The 19,981-nt window shown below is 39.5% G+C and overlaps 2 protein-coding genes and 1 pseudogene across 2 annotated transcripts; all 3 read right to left on the bottom strand.

Moving 5' to 3' along the window:
• Positions 1-985: 985 nt before the first annotated feature.
• LOC117477480 (zona pellucida sperm-binding protein 3-like) lies at positions 986-5,421 on the bottom strand. The gene is made up of 10 exons (XM_034124153.1): positions 5,216-5,421; positions 4,968-5,134; positions 4,776-4,879; positions 2,249-2,337; positions 1,979-2,159; positions 1,784-1,889; positions 1,600-1,685; positions 1,308-1,399; positions 1,173-1,239; positions 986-1,105 (listed from the first exon to the last, which is right to left on the bottom strand). Exons 1-9 carry the CDS (start codon positions 5,310-5,312, stop codon positions 1,175-1,177), a joined length of 987 nt encoding a protein of 328 aa, XP_033980044.1. The 5' UTR covers positions 5,313-5,421; the 3' UTR covers positions 986-1,105; positions 1,173-1,174.
• Positions 5,422-8,961: 3,540 nt separating this feature from the next.
• LOC117477479 lies at positions 8,962-11,401 on the bottom strand. The gene is made up of 10 exons (XM_034124152.1): positions 11,253-11,401; positions 10,988-11,172; positions 10,807-10,910; positions 10,642-10,733; positions 10,386-10,566; positions 10,207-10,312; positions 10,043-10,131; positions 9,395-9,486; positions 9,202-9,306; positions 8,962-9,110 (listed from the first exon to the last, which is right to left on the bottom strand). Exons 1-10 carry the CDS (start codon positions 11,317-11,319, stop codon positions 9,097-9,099), a joined length of 1,035 nt encoding a protein of 344 aa, XP_033980043.1. The 5' UTR covers positions 11,320-11,401; the 3' UTR covers positions 8,962-9,096.
• A 3,812-nt stretch (positions 11,402-15,213) lies between these two features.
• LOC117477482 lies at positions 15,214-19,620 on the bottom strand (annotated as a pseudogene).
• Between the last annotated feature and the right edge of the window lie 361 nt (positions 19,621-19,981).

Genomic DNA, 19,981 nt, shown 5'->3' with positions numbered 1-19,981 from the left:
TTCTCATTATTATAGAGCTTTCTGTTTCTGCTGGAAAAACGTTATTTTCACCGCCCTGATAAAACGTTATCAGGGCGGTGAAACTCCTGGTGTCTGTGTGCAGGCCCGTATCCAGGATGTCGTAAATACCGAGGTCCAAAACATGCTAGTGGCTAGATATCTGTCAAGTCCTGTGTGGGGCCGCAAATTGGATAATATATTGATTTCACACCATGTCAGTGGGCTGCAGCATAAATGATATTTGAAAGTGTAATGCATGAGAATCAGTTGATTGCTACCAATAATGATCCACATTATAATCTGGACATGAAGAGGCTAACATGCTCACAAAACATTTGAAAAGTAATCTCTTCGTCTTCTTTCTGTTCATTACTCTCAGTCCTCTACTCATCACTCATTAACTCTATGCTCCTCCTTTGTCGCTCCTGCCAGTGTATTAAAAACAATTCAGTAATTTAGTTCATTTCACTTAGCAGATAGATATATGGGGTTATTAAGCCTACATAGTTTGTGTTGAACAGAAAGTAAATGCAACCCCGGGCTCAGAAGGCTGTCCCTGCAGTTCCTCTCTGACTTCCATCTCTTTCTCTCTGCCTGTCTCGTATCTCCCTTACCAAAGCTGAGCTTGGACAGATAGTCTTTTTATTATATCTATATCTGTGTCAGTGAAAAAGAAAACAATAAATGTTATCTCTTCAACTCAAATTATAATGAAAGAAACACATTGAAACTTTCGTTAAAAGGTCTGACATTGGATTAATTAAATTAACTTTAGCTCTCTGGATATTTTATCATATTGCTTTCAAAGATTTAGTGTGATCAATATTTCTGGGAAATTGACACGTAAGAAAAAAAGTTCATGACATTGAATAGACCTGGAAATATTCCCAGAAATAAGACAAGGTCATCAAGATTCAGTAATACAGCTTAGTTTAAACCATTTCACACAAAAGGCAAGTCAAACTCAATAATTTGAGAACTTCAATTAAGTAGTTCGGAAACATTTTTTTTTTTATTGGCCACATACAATCTGAAATGCAAAGAGAACCAAGAATAAAAAAACAAATTCAGATTGAAGAAACCAGTCGGCTAAATGGATCCATTCCTGTTGGGAGAACAACGTTTAATATAGCCGTTCAGAATAAATGTATATTGCAATACGAAACCCTTACCTTCAGGAATTCACATCTGTAATGGTAAATGGCCCAATGACTGCTTTTTGTACCATTCCATGTTTCTCTGCAAACATATATATTTTAGTACAAGTCAACCAAACAAGTGTAATACAGCAGAAGTTGTGTACATACCTGACGCAACACTCCTCTGCCTCCTTGACTTGCATTTCGATTCACAGCAGTCACAAAGATTGCTCTGGGCCAAGTTGTCCAGCAACTCCCAACTGAGTTCATGAAGATTGGATGAAAAGATCATTAAAATGCATCTCAACTCTTCCAAATAAAGATTCCACAAAGTTTGAATAGTTATGAATGGGATCCATCTGTATCGTCAGTAGACTGGGCTTAAGCTGAATAAGTCATCTCATGTAAAACAAAATTAACCTACAATTCAGATTCTGATAAATTGAAGTAATATTTTTACCCATGCCCTTTGACAAAGTGGCAGGCTTTCTTAGTGCTGTCAAGACCATTGGGATCCCAAGCCAAAAGTTTGCAGTGGATAAAGACCTGTTGAGTAGAGGGAAAATATAGGCGTCATGGCATAAATTAATCTCAGTTTCCACAATAAAACCTTGAATCTGAAAAAAATGTAAAGGCCAATTTACCTCTTCTCCCATAGCAAACGTAAAGGTCTGAAGTGATAGGCGGATCTCCGATGACTTTTGCCTTGGTTCGAACTTTGATCGTGATGACACACTTTCCAAAAGACATCTGTTGGGTTAAAGAAAATGTATTAGCATTACTACCAAGGTTTTGACCAAAATACGTTTTTTTAAATCAATGCTCATTGCCATGAGTACCCTTTATTGGAGATTATAGGGTACATGGTGCTTTCAGGGTACAGCTCTGGTGTGGTAGCTGCTACACATTCCTCAAGAAGCAGCAGCAAGGGCTGATGGGTCTCCTGCACCACACTCGCCATGATGGGGATGATGGAGCCCAGAGGAAAGCGTGTAGATTCAGCAGGGCCTGAGAAGTCGTCTGGGGCAGTAAACAGGAGAAGAGTCATTAAGTTACAAAAGTCAGGGAGAGCTGCCGTTCGTAGAGAGTTTCTCATGTTGTTTACCCACCATTCATAAGGCCAATGTTAAACTGCAGATCTCCTAGACTGTAGGTTTTAAACACCGGGTCATAGATCGCAGCATACCAGTCTTTGGGCCTGCACAAAATAAAGCAGAATGGTAAAGAAAATGCTGCAAAGTGACACTATTGAACTTATTAGTGCAAGCTTGTTTACTCACATTTGCTTTAAGCTCATTTAGTGGGAATGCTGATACAGCATTCCAACTACTTGTTCTACGGACAAATTCTTTATTATTATTCCGCCGGGTTATTTTGGCACTCTTCTCACACATCGCAGAAACTCCGTTCGAACATCAAAACGTTCAGCTCGGTCGGGAATCGATTGCTATTACTTTTCTCATTCATGACTTTCAATGGAGAAACTCTTCAGACTTAAAATCTTCATGCGACTTCAACTGCTCCTTCATACTTTCACTCAGAAACCTCATTCCAACTTTAAAAATGTTACACATCTTTCAGACATTATTCATATTAAACAACTTTTAAATCAGATTCATACTTTTAGAGATATTAAACATTGTTCAGACCTTGGTAAAGAGGCCTTCTTCAGATTTTAGAGTGTGATGTCACAACTAGAGTGGAGGACAGATTTCATTTTGCCTTCATATTTTCTTTTAAACCTGCCATAATTCCCAAACCCTACATTCCTGAGACATAATTTGTCATGAGAAACGTAGGAGAACATCTCGTATCTTGAAAAATGAAAAAAAATTCAGCAAAAAAAAAATTGAACAAAATGCCTCTCGAGGGCATGAAGTGACAAACTTTCAACATGTCTCCATTAAAGCCCATTGTAAATTCAGGCTCATCTTTCCTCACAGCAGCAGCCGCACACCTTTAGTTAATCTGCCAAAAATGCCACATTATTGACCAGAAAGTACACAAAAAGCACACTTCAGATGCTAAGGGTTCTTGAGATGCTTCACGTGTTGAAATTTCACCGATATCTGTTACGGTTCTTCAACAAAATGTTCACATGTAAGAGGTTTATCCCTCATTCAGAACAATGGAAAGGCTCTCCTCTCACTGATTACTGCACATCACCATGGAAACCTTTGATCTCTGGGCTCAAGGACAGGTGTTTCATAACGTTGTTAGCTCAAACATAAACACCTGTGTGACGGAACATGATGTCATAACTCCAATTGACATGCTCAGAACGCCACCAAACATCACATGATAGTTTACACTGTGGCCCTGAACAGCTCTACATCAAATCTGATGTTGGGTAATGTGGTGTTACTATGGCAACGCATCCCTCACCATAAAACACGATGTCGCTGTAACTCCAATAGACACGGTCCAATCGTCCCCCAATCTTCAGTTGTATATCACCGGTCCATGGCTCAACAGCTCTATGTCAAATCTGAGATCTCACCATATGTCGTTTCCATGGAAACGCATCCCTCGCCATAAAACACGATGTTGTCGTAACTGATATGAAAATGGTCAAAACACCACCAGACTTCAGATGACAGTTAATGGTCCAGCCCTCAACATGTCTTTGTGCCATTAGTGAATTTTCCTCAAAAGCTGTTGCCATGGCAACGCATCCCTTGTAATAAAACACAATATTGCTATAACTCCTATGGAAATTGTCAAAAAGTGCTAAAACTTCACATGTGTGCTAACAGTCCAGCCATGAAGACATCTACGGGACAGTTGTGAGATTTCTACAAATGCCGTTGCCATGGCAACACAATGCCCGCCATGAAACATGGTTCTCAACTTCAGTGAAAATGCTCCAAGCTTCACAGGTTTGGTAACGATGAAGCAATCCACATATCTAAGCGTATTATGGGGTGTCATCAAATACCGTTGCCATGGTGACAGATCATTCGCCATAAAGTTAGTTCAATAGTTTGCAGTTCAAATATTCTGCTGCTTTTCCACTTTCTTTTCACACATTCAAGCCCCCAGTGTTCATGTATCATTTCAATCTAAATTCTTCACTTTCTTCTTACACATTACATTTCAGCATAGCAATTCAGCATCAGCATAAAGTATCCCCACTAGCAATTTCTTCAGGAATTGCATTCTCTAGTTATGAACTGTTACTCCTATGCTAAAAGACAGTCCAAAAGAAGTAGACATTAACTACTGCCTCCAAAATGCAAAAAACTAGAGTGTATGATGTTCAATTAAAACTATGGGAAAAACTCAATTGACAATGAATTGGGAAAAACACAGTGTACCTTAGGGATTGTTCTCAGTAAATGGGTACATTTTTTGTTGAGAATACTTCAATAGATAAAGCTAATTTGGGAATAGAACAGAAACAGGCTGTAGATTCCCTAAATCAGTCTCCCATTCATTGTCTATATAGCAGCTTCAGACTTTATACCTGATGACATCACAAGTTTGAGACGGACTTCCATGGCTGGTGGCTTAGAGAGGAAGAAGCTTATTATCAAATTGAACTTTCCCAGGCCATGAAAATGCCACATTGGAATTGTTAGATAAGGGTGGTGTCACCCTTTAGCACCTTATGTTGTAGTTGGTATGAACACTAACCTCTCATATGCACAGACAACTGGGTGAGTGAAGGCCAAATTGTAAGAATCTGCAGAAGCAACATAGGTCAGATCATTGCTGTACACCAGTGCATCCCCGGTGACCTGTTAGAGAGACAAAGATCCCCCTGAGAGAGCTGTAGGAAATATACCAGACTCACAGCTTGGAGGTTTAAAATATATATACACATACCAGTCTCCTAAAGTTACAGTCAGTGAGATCCACATAGAAGTAGGCCTCTCCTGCTGAGAAGCTGGTTGGGAAACAGCTACCCAGACGGAGAAGCGACGTGTCGGCCTGGGGTCGGCTTTCTGTCCACATCAGCGTCACAAAATCTGGCCCACAGTCCACTTTCATGTCTGCAACACAAATAAATTAAGTTTAGACTCAACTATTTGAGACAAGGACAACAACATGACTTTAATTGTGTCCAGTCTTACCTGCATATACCGCCATGGCAGCTGCCAGGCTCAGAAGCAGTGCACCTTGACAAAATGAAACCATCATGACTGAATGCTTGCTACTGACACAGTGCATGTTCTTATACCTTGTTCCTGAGAGGCATTAATCAAGATAACGTCTTTCACCTGGTGCCTGTCAACAGTCCCAGCTGCAGCAGCTAGCACACTGATTACAGCATGGGGAGCATCCAATCACATTGGTCCTTACACCCAATTCATTTGTATTCAGCTTCATCAGCAGCACAAAATCACCATTTGTTAATCAATTTATTATCCTGTATGACTACCTGAAATTCTTATTTAAAACACTTTAAGGATGATAGTGCATGGGTTGTCTTACTGGTGTTTTGATTTAGTTTTGCTGTTATATATCAACATTAATATATGTATACGTTGGGATTCTTTGTTCAACTTCAAGTCATGAAAGAAATAGTTTTCATTGAGAATTAAAAGGAGAGTCATTTCTAAACAAATGATCATTTGGGGGAAGGTAGTATTCCTTTATCAGATGTCCTGTCTTATTCAAATGTGTTATTTGTATATCTTTGACCTAATGGAAACTTAAGGTAAGGGAAAAGGTACATTTTTCAGTTCATTCAAGTTGTATACAGATGAAGCGTCTTATTTTGGACAGTTTAAAGTGCGAGGGTCGTGATCGGTTCGTGCACGTTCCGTGATGGCCGGCCGGCCCCCAGTCTGACTTGATACCGCCCCCATGATAAATACATTTAATTATTGTGAAGCCAGCTGCAATGGATCATTGATCCACCAGGGGGTGCAGTGGGGTTCCACACTGGAGTCATGTGAAATCAACTTCTTTGTTGTTAAGATCCATACAGTGTATGTCACGGATAGGATCATAGTCTGTGCTAAATAAGACATGTAATCATTTAAATAATGTTGTTTAGTCGGAAAAAACGAACGAGCCGGCTCTCCCGATTTTTAATCCTAATTTAATCATCATCATTGATGTTTATGTTCGCCGAATTGACATGAAATCACTGACAAATATGAATATTCTGTATTCAACTTCATTGAAACGATCAGGATGGGTGTCATTTTTCCCCACAATGACCAAGTCGCTGCAAATGATCCCATGTATTACATGTGCATGGCCACATTCTCAACAAAGTTACGTAACGAAACATTCTGTATTCCTTGCTTACTTTTTATTTAATGCTTTATAACAGCTGGAATAGTTCGTTTAGAACAGGCACCTCACTCGCAATCTGCTCCTCCGCAACGCCTACCACCTACCTCCGGCTGAAATTATGAATGTATAGTAATCATAGATAACACGGCAGGGTCCGTTACAGTTTGTTTTCATCTGATTTCAAATATTTCAAATGTCTGAAGTTAATAAATACATTCTCAGTGTTCAAGTCAATAATAGTCATATAAGAAAAGTACTGATCTAATAACAGAGATTTTATAAGGACTTTTCAATGTTCGACATCGCTCATGTGAAATACAGTAAACTGGATGTTGTGGTGCCGAGAGGCGGGGTATCAAAAGTACAAGCTAAACTTTTATTTAGCATCTGAACACACTTGTAAACAACGTGATGCCCGGGAAGCGAAGACCCGGCGGAAACAGCTGGTCTGGTTCACTAAAATGTCCGTGTACAGTATATCTGGTACTAATGTATAGCGGATCTTTGTTAAGATCCATATGTCACAGATAGGATCATAGTCTGTGCTAAATAAGACATGTAATAATTTACAAAATAAGCGTTATAAATGAACCCTGACTACTTGTGTTTAGGACTCACTGTATTTTGTTACTCTCTAGGTCTGTGGGCCAAATCCAGATATGGGGGGGGGGGGGGGGGGGGGTTCTGTTAGAAGGTGCGACGGGGGAGGGGGGAGAGAGTTAGACGCTCGTGAATTGTCAACGGGGGGGGGCCTCTCTGCACGGAGGAGCCGCGGAGAAGTGAATCACAGTGATCTCATAAACATATGACCAATGTGCGAGGGTGATGACATCAGAGCATCGTCCTATGGGCTTAGCCCCGGACAGGTACAACAGGTATTCACTCAGAGGGGGGTAGTTACCCATTTACATGTCAAAAAGCAACAAACAGTGGGCGGGTGGGGGAAGTATACTGAGAAGTATATAATGAGAACTGCTACCAATGGTGGCCTATTTAGTTTATTAAGAAATACATATTTGTAGCTTTTTTTTTATCTGCAGTAGGAAATGCAGAGAGTAGCGACAGGGCTGGTCCAACCTGATCTGTAAAGTGATCTAACTAAGTGCTATTCATTTTCTTGACGGGGAAGTGCAGTGTAAATGGGGGGCTTATATGCATTTGAAAAGCAATATAAATCAAACAGTTCGTATACAATAGGCATTAAAAGCACCGTCGATAACCATTGCCCTTCTCCTATTCAAACCAAAAGAGAAAATGCAGATATTACACTCTGAAAAGAAAGGGTAGACATATCTGTACTCTTAGTGCCAAGTAGCTAAATAAATTCTCCAAATCAAACCAAATCAAACCAAGATATCTTGGGTATTCACTCAGAGGGGGGTCGGTGAACCGGGCAGAGTTTTTCGCCGGTCAACGTGTGTGAAAGTTTAAAGTTTATCATCTAAATTTGCCGAAACAAGTTTAATATTCTGAAAGCCAAGACTTTGTTTATTTGAAATCAGATGAAAACAAACTGTAACGGACCCATTTTATTCATATTCTGAGTCATAAAGACTTTATTTAAAATAAACATTTATAACTAGTTTAGGTTGTTTGAGAGGTACAGCTACCATTCTTTAATTAGATGTTTGATAAGTGCATGCAGATCACATAAAACACGTACACAGATACATTATTTTGTATTTTTATTAAATTTGACAATCTCAATTTCACTTTCCACTATGTCCACCGTTGTTTTTCACAACCAATGGCAGAACTTTATTGAGGCCTGTAATTAGTCAACTACAGGTCTCTTGAAGTCTTTTTCTTCCAAAAAGCTTGTGACAAGATGTTATTGCTCTTGGGGCATTAAAAACAAGATTTTAACTTTAGTTTTTTATATAATATCTGCATTGTCTCTTGTGAAAAACTAAGTCTTACTTTGGCCATAGTTATTTAATATATAGCGCCATCTCCTGGTTAAACCCTGAAATTGGAGAATAGTGGGAGGGCCTAACATTCCTGAATACTGGTCTTTGGCAGGTCTTAGGCAGGCAACTGGCTGGCAGTCGGCAGGAAGCTGTATGCTGGGGTCCAAAATAAGAGGCTCCATCTGTACAGTGTGAGAAAATATCCACACTCACACACCTGAATATTAGTGTTGCTATGATGTCCTCTTTTAACTGCATAAACACGTGCCATGCAGGCCATCCCTATTGATTTTATATTCATGGCCAGAAAGTAAACTATGCTACATTCAACTGCAGGCATTAGTGCCCAGAAAATAAATTCAGATCAGAATTGTCTTTTCAAATGAGGCTCAATGTAAATAGTTGCCATAGATGTAAAACCAGACAGATCACCAATAACTTTTAAATCTGGTGGTGTATGTAATGTCAGAATTGATATCATGTGCAGAGCTCAATGTAACATGGAAAGTGAAAGAAAAATTCAGGGGCTATACTCCAACTCACATGGCCATTAAAGGTCAATTATAATTGACAGTACTTGACAGTATCTTTCAATGACAAAAGTCACACATAATTAGTAAAATTCTACTGCTAGGACAGATGGACACAGTTGAGGACAGTAGGACCTTCATATGAAGTAAAGATACTCGTTTTATACTCCACAGGAGTTAACAGTTTTATTTATACAGAGATTATAGACAACTTTAATCTGCATATGGATGTCGTCCACCTGGGCCCTCTGTTCAGTCTCCCCAATCTTAGACTGGACTTTCTGTTGAGAAAATGTTTAGCAACGTTAGTCTTATGGCAAGTTTTGAAAACACTTCAAGACAAATACCATAAATAAATAAATACTCATTAACCTTGGTCAGCAATGGAAACATCTGATGCATTGTGGGCATTTTGTTGCGATGGATCCATTATGATCAGGGGTCCCAACACAGAAATGTGCCTGAAGCCGTTGGATTCTGAGGTGGAAAAAAAACAACAATAACTTCATAATGAAAAAGACTACACTATATAAAAAAAGCATACAAGTTAGCATAAAAGCGATACCCCATTCGTCTCCTCTCTTGGAGCGAGTGTTGCAGGTCCTAGAACAGCAGTCACACATGGAGCTCTGCATGGGGTCATCCAGGAGTTCCCATCTGAGGAAGCAGCAATCGTTAAGGCTCAAATACATCAGCATGGCTTTAAAACATTTTGTATACACAGAAGAAAAAAGCTGTGATAAAAATGGTATGATGTTTCTATAAAAAACTAAAACTGGTAAAATTATGAATATCAAGTTAATGACCAAAATATATATTTCCATCTACAGTGCAGAAAAAGGTTAACATTTTACAAAGGCTCAGGGCTTTTTTTTATTTTATAAATCTCATTAGGTTGGCTAATCATTTGAGTGCCCCTCTTTTTAAAACAAATATATTGTTATTCTCAAATATTTTACAATTATCATTCATCACAATTGTTGTCTATACTTTTAGTTAGCAGGAGATCATTTTTTATAGATATATAAAAGCACAATACTGATCAAAGTACATGCATTGATCTACTTCAAGTTAGATTTGTTATGCTAAAATAAGCTAGCATCCTTGGCTCATGGTGCATACTTGTTGCACATGGCATCAGTTGCATTCATCATATTAAACTGCTGGCAAGAACATTTTCACATACTTCCAACATGTCAAACTCTTCCCTTACCGCTCATTTCCCTTTACGTAGTGGCAAGCTTTCTTGCTCTCACTTAGAACTTCAGGATCCCATGCGAGCAGTTTGCAGTGAATGTACACCTGAGGAGCACATGAAACATACACGTTTGCTAGGAACCAAATATTCTTTAGAGCACTTTACATTTACCCCCTCACCTCGTCGCCGAGACCAAACTTGAAGGACTGCAGGTAGAGGATGATTGCAGACGAGTGGTACCGAGGGAGAAACCTGGAGTTTCCCTTCACACTGTCCAGGAGACACCTGAAGAAATTCAGATAAGCGATAAGGACTAAACTCCAGAAAACAATGAAAGAAATCAGAGACTGGATCTCACCCCTTATTTGTAATGATGGGGTACACAATGCTGTTAGCCTGCAGCTCAGGCGTAGTGGCTGCCACACATTCCTCCATGAGCAGCAGCAATGGCTGATGGGACTTCTGCTCCACTGTTGCCCATATTGGCATGAAGGAGCCCAGGGGGATGACATTTGTCTCCGCTACCCCTGTTATTTTTTCTGAAAAGGGGAAAAGTAAAAACGGCTTAGTGTGCATTATTTGAGTGTTTTGCCTTTGGGAGCATGAGCCCTCACCATTTAGGAGCAGCATGTGGAACTTCAGCCCTCCTCGGCCTTCGGCAACACCTGACCCCGGGTTCAGGAAAGGAGGAGCCCACTCCTTAGGTCTGAAATATATTAACAACATTTATCCCATATATCAGCTTTAAACTTGAATTTAAATAAGAAAGCAACTCCTACCTTGGATAAACACACTCGATGGGATACACATAAGCTGCAGGACTCGACTTTGGTCTGGGCCTGAAAGTCAGCTCATTTTTGTAGAGGAGATTTTTCCCTTTCACCTGAAGAAAAAAAAGAAGCTCATTATGACATTGAAAAGGCTGAGAGGTATTTTGGTGAAACATGGCAGTTACATTACCAGTCTTTTAAAATTGCAGTCAGCTAGTTTGTAGTTAAACTCAGCTTTCCCCTCTCCGCTGGGCAGAACATTAAACCTAGATGGATTGCAGTTTCCGAGGAAGAGACGAGCTGCATATTGCCGCAGCGTCGAGGGGATCGTCCATGTGATGCTTATGGAGTCTTTTTCACACTGTACTTTGATTTCTGCAAAAAAAAATCGTTATTATATATTTCCCTACATTCCCCAACAAAAGCAGATGTTTACATACATGTGCTAAGCATACCTGCATTGGCAACAGTCGTTGCAAAAAGAGTCACGACTATCACACCTAGGTAGAGTTGAGTCCCCATGACTGAATGATCTGGATCACACAGGAAGTGGCACAATTTGTAGACTCCCTGCCAAATTAGCTGAACGAGCAACACCTGTGTGAGAGCAGGGCAGCATCTGTCTACTTATACTGGGATGTCATTTCACATACTTGCAATTTCATTGTAGAGTTTTCATCTGGATAATTTCTAGTGCACTTATTCAAGTACATTTTTATTTATCTGCCCAATTGCTTCTTTTTTTTTGTATTCTACTGAATTTATTTTTCAACAATTACCTGATTATTTTACATACAACACTATTTATAAAACAATACAACAATTCAGATTAAACTACTTAAAGGCAATTTTCTCAAATCAGCCCAACCATAACAAGCTTCCAAGTCAATATACCTACATGTTAGTAAGTCAGAGATGTGCAATTACATTTAACTTTTTGTTTTAAAACATTTTTTATGAATGATTATGGGAAGTGCCCTTTTTCTCACTTGAGCTCCCCGCCCCCCAAAATGTCTGTGCACGTCCCTGGCAACAGTGGAGCAGAAGTCCCATCAGCCATTGCTGCTGCTCATGGAGGAATGTGTGGCAGCCACTACGCCAACCCTGTCTCCTAAAAATTACGTTCCCACAGAACTAAACTGCATTCTCAATTACGTTTAGCTAGAAACTTATTTTCTCCCACGTTACGTTTGTTATGAACGTATCTTATTTTCTACATATCTTCTAGAAACGTATTTTCTCCCACGTTACGTTTGTTTGATTTATTGATTGATTGATTGAAAAGTTTATTAACAGCTTGTATATTGGGTACAGTACAGTACATCTCAAAACATACAATTGTTAAGGGGATGCAGACCAGAGAAAGACTTTCGTCTTGTTTACATCAGGGTCCCCCATTTCCAATTCATCATATCATTTAAGACATATAAGACATATTTGACATACAGATGGTTTATTTACAATTTACATACAGGTGGTTTTTTTTCATACAGATGGCTTATTTACAATTTTCATTTTAGATTTCGTTCTAAATACATCCTAACCGGACATTTACATTTATTTAAATTGAGTTTATTTTCTACATATCTTTGCCATTTATTGTCTTGCTTATAATAATGATAATAGTCATTTATAAATATCATTTTAGAGCACACATTTGAAATCGAGAATCGGGCTCGATATATGGTTACATTTAAAATCAGTAGGAGAGGCTGTAATTTCTCCAGCTGTTACTCTCATGAGCGAGGCAGAAAATAATAGTTTTATCATGCCAAAAAGCTGCTGTGTCGTTTATTGCACCTCAAACATTAAAACAAATCCAGAGTTGCGTGTTTCTGTACTTCCTCTAAGAAGAAAGGACAGTCAAAAGAAGAGCTCTGTGGCTTCAGGCTTGATCGCCGTTCAAATGACAGCGTTGGTTTCTCCAAAAGTGGGCGGGGCTGTAAAGTGACGGTGTGGCAGTGCGCCAAGGTTACGCCGAGCGTCAAGCTCTTTGAAATGGAACGAAACCACGGCAGACGTTTTCGTTTTCCCAAAATTAGAAGTTGACAGTATTAAACTGTGTACAGCCGTGGAGGTTTAGGCGATAGGAAACAAATTGGTGTGTACAAATGTAAAACATGTAGGCTAAGTACTAAATGGGTGAAAATCGCTTGTATCCATAATGGGCAGCATTAAAGGTGGGGGTCGTTCATTTTGGAGAAAACAGCTCGAGATCGCTAGAATTTGAAAATACACAGCCGGAAAAAAATCTGCCACTTCCTTACAGAGCCCCTCCTCGAACACACACGAACGCGCACATGACCAATGAGGGCACGAGATAAGTTTGTGCGCAGATGGAAGGCTGACAGGCAGGTAGGCCATCCAGTTATTTTAGCTGGGCCGGCTAAAATGATTGGTCGTGCTTTTTACAGTACTACGGCTTCCACAGATGACATTTTTTTATGGATTTTTTGTCAAAGCACTTCAGATATTCATTGCTATCGGGATGTTAAGAGCATTCCATGGAATATAACAAAAAGTGTATCTCGAGCCTGTTTCTCAAACGTACCTACCCTACCTTAATATCTTTGTACATCCAGCACTAAACTGTTTATTGTAGAGATCACTTACAGTATCTTCTTGATTTTTTATATTCTATATTTCTATCATTGACCTTCTACTTTCCCCCTATTTTGTATGTACTCTTAATATTTTTTTTTAGCCTTTGTTTCTGCTAAAAGAGGTGTCGACCAGCTAGGGCAACAAGAAAATCGACGAAATAGAGTGTGACGATTAAAAAATAAATTAAAAACATCTAATTTTGACAATAAAAAACGACCAATAGGCGTGGTAGACCATTTGCTTGGCACTTCCGGGTATTTCTCCACTGGTTGGGCCATGTTAACAATACTGTGTAACTGTCACATTTGAAGGGACGAAACCGTGACATATTCACGTCTCCCAGCATGGTAGATCGTCACATCTTCACGTCTTGCCGTGATACCGGGTTGAGGCTAACTCTACCTGTTGTTTAGAGCCGTCATTCTTACAGCAAACATACCAGTCTCCATCAAGGAGCACAAAAGCAACCCACAGCAGACCAACTAAAAAAGCCTTGAGAATGTGAAGGAAATAAACACCATGGAACTTCGTGGCATTTAGTGCATGAGCACCAGTTTCTACAGGCACTTTGAAAATAACTGTTTGTCCACAGTGTGAAGAAAGTCATTATTAAGACTGGCAGAACCATGAACGAGTCGCAGCCTGAGTGTTGTGGTTCGCAATCGCAGGCAAAGTCCTTTTCAAGCATAATATTGTAGGTGAACTCTACCATGATGGCGGATATGGTACCCAGCTTCCCAGAAGCTATTCTCTTCAGGGTGCTTTCCATCTGTGATGTGCAGACGGCATCAGATGGCAATTATCCTCAATACTGAGTTATGTTCTCATTATTATAGAGCTTTCTGTTTCTGCTGGAAAAACGTATTTTCACCGCCCTGATAAAACGTTATCAGGGCGGTGAAACTCCTGGTGTCTGTGTGCAGGCCCGTATCCAGGATGTCGTAAATACCGAGGTCCAAAACATGCTAGTGGCTAGATATCTGTCAAGTCCTGTGTGGGGCCGCAAATTGGATAATATATTGATTTCACACCATGTCAGTGGGCTGCAGCATAAATGATATTTGAAAGTGTAATGCATGAGAATCAGTTGATTGCTACCAATAATGATCCACATTATAATCTGGACATGAAGAGGCTAACATGCTCACAAAACATTTGAAAAGTAATCTCTTCGTCTTCTTTCTGTTCATTACTCTGTCCTCTACTCATCACTCATTAACTCTATGCTCCTCCTTTGTCGCTCCTGCCAGTGTATTAAAAACAATTCAGTAATTTAGTTCATTTCACTTAGCAGATAGATATATGGGGTTATTAAGCCTACATAGTTTGTGTTGAACAGAAAGTAAATGCAACCCCGGGCTCAGAAGGCTGTCCCTGCAGTTCCTCTCTGACTTCCATCTCTTTCTCTCTGCCTGTCTCGTATCTCCCTTACCAAAGCTGAGCTTGGACAGATAGTCTTTTTTATTATATCTATATCTGTGTCAGTGAAAAAGAAAACAATAAATGTTATCTCTTCAACTCAAATTATAATGAAAGAAACACATTGAAACTTTCGTTAAAAGGTCTGACATTGGATTAATTAAATTAACTTTAGCTCTCTGGATATTTTATCATATTGCTTTCAAAGATTTAGTGTGATCAATATTTCTGGGAAATTGACACGTAAGAAAAAAAGTTCATGACATTGAATAGACCTGGAAATATTCCCAGAAATAAGACAAGGTCATCAAGATTCAGTAATACAGCTTAGTTTAAACCATTTCACACAAAAGGCAAGTCAAACTCAATAATTTGAGAACTTCAATTAAGTAGTTTCGGAAACATTTTTTTTTATTGGCCACATACAATCTGAAATGCAAAGAGAACCAAGAATAAAAAAACAAATTCAGATTGAAGAAACCAGTCGGCTAAATGGATCCATTCCTGTTGGGAGAACAACGTTTAATATAGCCGTTCAGAATAAATGTATATTGCAATACGAAACCCTTACCTTCAGGAATTCACATCTGTAATGGGTAAATGGCCCAATGACTGCTTTTTGTACCATTCCATGTTTCTCTGCAAACATATATATTTTAGTACAAGTCAACCAAACAAGTGTAATACAGCAGAAGTTGTGTACATACCTGACGCAACACTCCTCTGCCTCCTTGACTTGCATTTCGATTCACAGCAGTCACAAAGATTGCTCTGGGCCAAGTTGTCCAGCAAACTCCCAACTGAGTTCATGAAGATTGGATGAAAAGATCATTAAAATGCATCTCAACTCTTCCAAATAAAGATTCCACAAAGTTTGAATAGTTATGAATGGGATCCATCTGTATCGTCAGTAGACTGGGCTTAAGCTGAATAAGTCATCTCATGTAAAACAAAATTAACCTACAATTCAGATTCTGATAAATTGAAGTAATATTTTTACCCATGCCCTTTGACAAAGTGGCAGGCTTTCTTAGTGCTGTCAAGACCATTGGGATCCCAAGCCAAAAGTTTGCAGTGGATAAAGACCTGTTGAGTAGAGGGAAAATATAGGCGTCATGGCATAAATTAATCTCAGTTTCCACAATAAAACCTTGAATCTGAAAAAAATGTAAAGGCCAATTTACCCTCTTCTCCCATAGCAAACGTAAAGGTCTGAAGTGATAGGCGGATCTCCGATGACTTTTGCCTTGGTTCGAACTTTGATCGTGATGACACACTTTCCAAAAGACATCTGTTGGGGTTAAAGAAAATGTATTAGCATTACTACCAAGGTTTTGACCAAAATACGTTTTTTTAAATCAATGCTCATTGCCATGAGTACCCTTTATTGGAGATTATAGGGTACATGGTGCTTTCAGGGTACAGCTCTGGTGTGGGTAGCTGCTACACATTCCTCAAGAAGCAGCAGCAAGGGCTGATGGGTCTCCTGCACCACACTCGCCATGATGGGGATGATGGAGCCCAGAGGAAAGCGTGTAGATTCAGCAGGGCCTGAGAAGTCGTCTGGGGGCAGTAAACAGGAGAAGAGTCATTAAGTTACAAAAGTCAGGGAGAGCTGCCGTTCGTAGAGAGTTTTCTCATGTTGTTTACCCACCATTCATAAGGCCAATGTTAAACTGCAGATCTCCTAGACTGTAGGTTTTAAAACACCGGGTCATAGATCGCAGCATACCAGTCTTTGGGCCTGCACAAAATAAAGCAGAATGGTAAAGAAAATGCTGCAAAGTGACACTATTGAACTTATTAGTGCAAGCTTGTTTTACTCACATTTGCTTTAAGCTCATTTAGTGGGAATGCTGATACAGCATTCCAACTACTTGTTCTACGGACAAATTCTTTATTATTATTCCGCCGGGTTATTTTGGCACTCTTCTCACACATCGCAGAAAACTCCGTTCGAACATCAAAACGTTCAGCTCGGTCGGGAATCGATTGCTATTACTTTTTCTCATTCATGACTTTCAATGGAGAAACTCTTCAGACTTAAAATCTTCATGCGACTTCAACTGCTCCTTCATACTTTCACTCAGAAACCTCATTCCAACTTTAAAATGTTACACATCTTTCAGACATTATTCATATTAAACAACTTTTAAATCAGATTCATACTTTTAGAGATATTAAACATTGTTCAGACCTTGGTAAAGAGGCCTTCTTCAGATTTTAGAGTGTGTATTGTCACAACTAGAGTGGAGGACAGATTTCATTTTGCCTTCATATTTTCTTTTAAACCTGCCATATTCCCCAAACCCTACATTCCTGCAGACATTAATTTGGTCATGAGGCAAACGTAGGAGAACATCTCGTATCTTGAAAAATTAAAAATTCAGAAAAAAAAAATTAACAAAATGCACTCTCGAGGGCATAAGTAAGTGACAAAAAAAACTTTCAACATGTCTCCATTAAAGCCCATTGTAAATTTCCAGGCTCATCTTTCCTCACAGCAGGCAGCCGGCACCACCTTCTTAGTTAATCTGCCAAAAATGCCCACATTATGACCCGAAAGTACACAAAAAGCACACTTCAGATGCTAAGGGTTCTTGAGATGCTTCACCTGTTGAAATTTCACCGATATCTGTTACGGTTCTTCAACAAAACGTTCACATGTAAGAGGTTTATCCCTCATTCAGAACAATGGAAAGGCTCTCCTCTCACTGATTACTGCACATCACCATGGAAACCTTTGATCTCTGGGCTCAAGGACAGGTGTTTCATAACGTTGTTAGCTCAAACATAAACACCTGTGTGACGGAACATGATAATCATAACTCCAATTGACATGCTCAGAACGCCACCAAACATCACATGATGGTTAACACTGTGGCCCTGAACAGCTCTACATCAAATCTGATGTTGGGTAATGTGGTGTTACTATGGCAACGCATCCCTCACCATAAAACACGATGTCGCTGTAACTCCAATAGACACGGTCCAATCGTCCCCCAATCTTCAGTTGTATATCACCGGTCCATGGCTCAAACAGCTCTATGTCAAATCTGAGATCTCACCATATGCCGTTTCCATGGAACGCATCCTCGCCATAAAAACACGATGTTTGTCGTAACTTATATGAAAATGGTCAAAACACCACCAGACTTCAGATGACAGTTAATGGTCCAGCCCTCAACATGTCTTTGTGCCATTAGTGAATTTTCCTCAAAAGCTGTTGCCATGGCAACGCATCCCTTTCAATAAAACACGATATTGCTATAACTCCTATGAAAATAGTCAAAAACTTCACATGTGTGCCAACAGTCCAGCCGTGAAGACATCTACGGGACAGTTTTGAGATTTCTTCAAATGCCGTTGCCATGGCAACACAATGCTCGCCATGAAACATGGTTTCTCATAACTTCAGTGAAAATGCTCCAAACGGCCCAAACTTCACAGGTTTGGTAACGATGAAGCATCCTACATATCTAAGCATATTATGGGGTGTCATCAAATACCGTTGCCATGGCGACAGATCATTCGCCATCAAGTTAGTTCAATGGTTTGCAGTTCAAATATTCTGCTGCTTTCCAAGCTTTTTTTACTTTCTTTTCTTCTCTTATCACACATTCAAGCCCCCAGTGTTCATGTATCATTTCAATCTAAATTCTTCACTTTCTTCTTACACATTACATTTCAGCATAGCATTCAGCTCAGCATAAAGTATTCCCACTAGCAATTTCTTCAGGAATTGCATTCTCTAGTTATGAACTGTTACTCCTATGCTAAAAGACAGTCCAAAGAAGTAGACATTAACTACTTCCTCCAAAATGCAAAAAACTAGAGTGTATGATGTTCAATTAAAACTATGGGAAAAACTCAATTGACAATGAATTGGGAAAAACACAGTGTACCTTAGGGATTGTTCTCAGTAAATGGGTACATTTTTTGTTGAGAATACTTCAATAGATAAAGCTAATTTGGGAATAGAACAGAAACAGGCTGTAGATTCCCTAAATCAGTCTCCCATTCATTGTCTATATAGCAGCTTCAGACTTTATACCTGATGACATCACAAGTTTGAGACAGACTTCCATGGCTGGTGGCTTAGAGAGGAAGAAGCTTATTATCAAATTGAACTTTCCCAGGCCATGGAAATGCCACATTTGAAATGTTAGTTAAGGGTGGTGTCACCCTTTAGCACCTTATGTTGTAGTTGGTATGAACACTAACCTCTCATATGCACAGACAACTGGGTGGGTGAAGGCCAAATTGTAAGAATCCGCAGAAGCAACGTAGGTCAGATCATTGCTGTACACCAGTGCATCCCCGGTGACCTGTTAGAGAGACAAAGATCCCCCTGAGAGAGCTGTAGGAAATATAGCAGACTCACAGCTTGGAGGTTTAACATATATATACACATACCAGTCTCCTAAAGTTACAGTCATTGAGATCCACATAGAAGTAGGCCTCTCCTGCTGAGAAGCTGGTTGGGAAACAGCTACCCAGACGGAGAAGCGACGTGTCGGCCTGGGGTCGGCTTTCTGTCCACATCAGCGTCACAAAATCTGGCCCACAGTCCACTTTCATGTCTGCAACACAAATAAATTAAGTTTAGACTCAACTATTTGAGTCAAGGATAACAACATGACTTTAATTGTTTCCAGTCTTACCTGCATATACCGCCATGGCAGCTGCCAGGCTCAGAAGCAGTGCACCTTGACAAAATGAAACCATCATGACTGAATGCTTGCTACTGACACAGTGCATGTTCTTATACCTTGTTCCTGAGAGGCATTAATCAAGATAACGTCTTTCACCTGGTGCCTGTCAACAGTCCAGCTGCAGCAGCTAGCACACTGATTACAGCATGGGGAGCATCCAATCACATTAGTCCTTACACCCAATTCATTTGTATTCAGCTTCATCAGCAGCACAAAATCACCATTTGTTAATCAATTTATTATCCTGTATGACTACCTGAACTTCTTATTTAAAAACACTTTAAGGATGATAGTGCATGGGTTGTCTTACTGATGTTTTGATTTAGTTTTGCTGTTATATATATCAACATTAATATATGTATACGTTGGGATTCTTGTGTTCAACTTCAAGTCATGAAAGAAATAGTTTTCATTGAGAATTAAAAAGGAGAGTCATTTCTAAACAA

This window comes from Trematomus bernacchii, unplaced genomic scaffold (genome assembly GCF_902827165.1).
Source record: "Trematomus bernacchii unplaced genomic scaffold, fTreBer1.1, whole genome shotgun sequence".
NCBI classification, from domain to species: Eukaryota; Metazoa; Chordata; class Actinopteri; order Perciformes; family Nototheniidae; genus Trematomus; species Trematomus bernacchii.
This window is presented reverse-complemented; position numbering and strand designations above follow the sequence as displayed.

Coding starts and splice junctions, on each gene's coding strand:
- LOC117477480 (XM_034124153.1), bottom strand. CDS start 5,312: ATGCACTGTGTCAGTAGCAAGCATTCAGTCATGATGGTTTCATTTTGT. Junction 4,880..4,967: donor ACTGTAACTTTAGGAGACTG/GTATGTGTATAT, acceptor TCTCTCTAACAG/GTCACCGGGGATGCACTGGT. Junction 1,240..1,307: donor GCAGAGGAGTGTTGCGTCAG/GTATGTACACAA, acceptor ATATGTTTGCAG/AGAAACATGGAATGGTACAA.
- LOC117477479 (XM_034124152.1), bottom strand. CDS start 11,319: ATGGGGACTCAACTCTACCTAGGTGTGATAGTCGTGACTCTTTTTGCA. Junction 11,173..11,252: donor AACGACTGTTGCCAATGCAG/GTATGCTTAGCA, acceptor TTTTTTTTGCAG/AAATCAAAGTACAGTGTGAA. Junction 10,132..10,206: donor AGTTTGGTCTCGGCGACGAG/GTGAGGGGGTAA, acceptor TGTGCTCCTCAG/GTGTACATTCACTGCAAACT.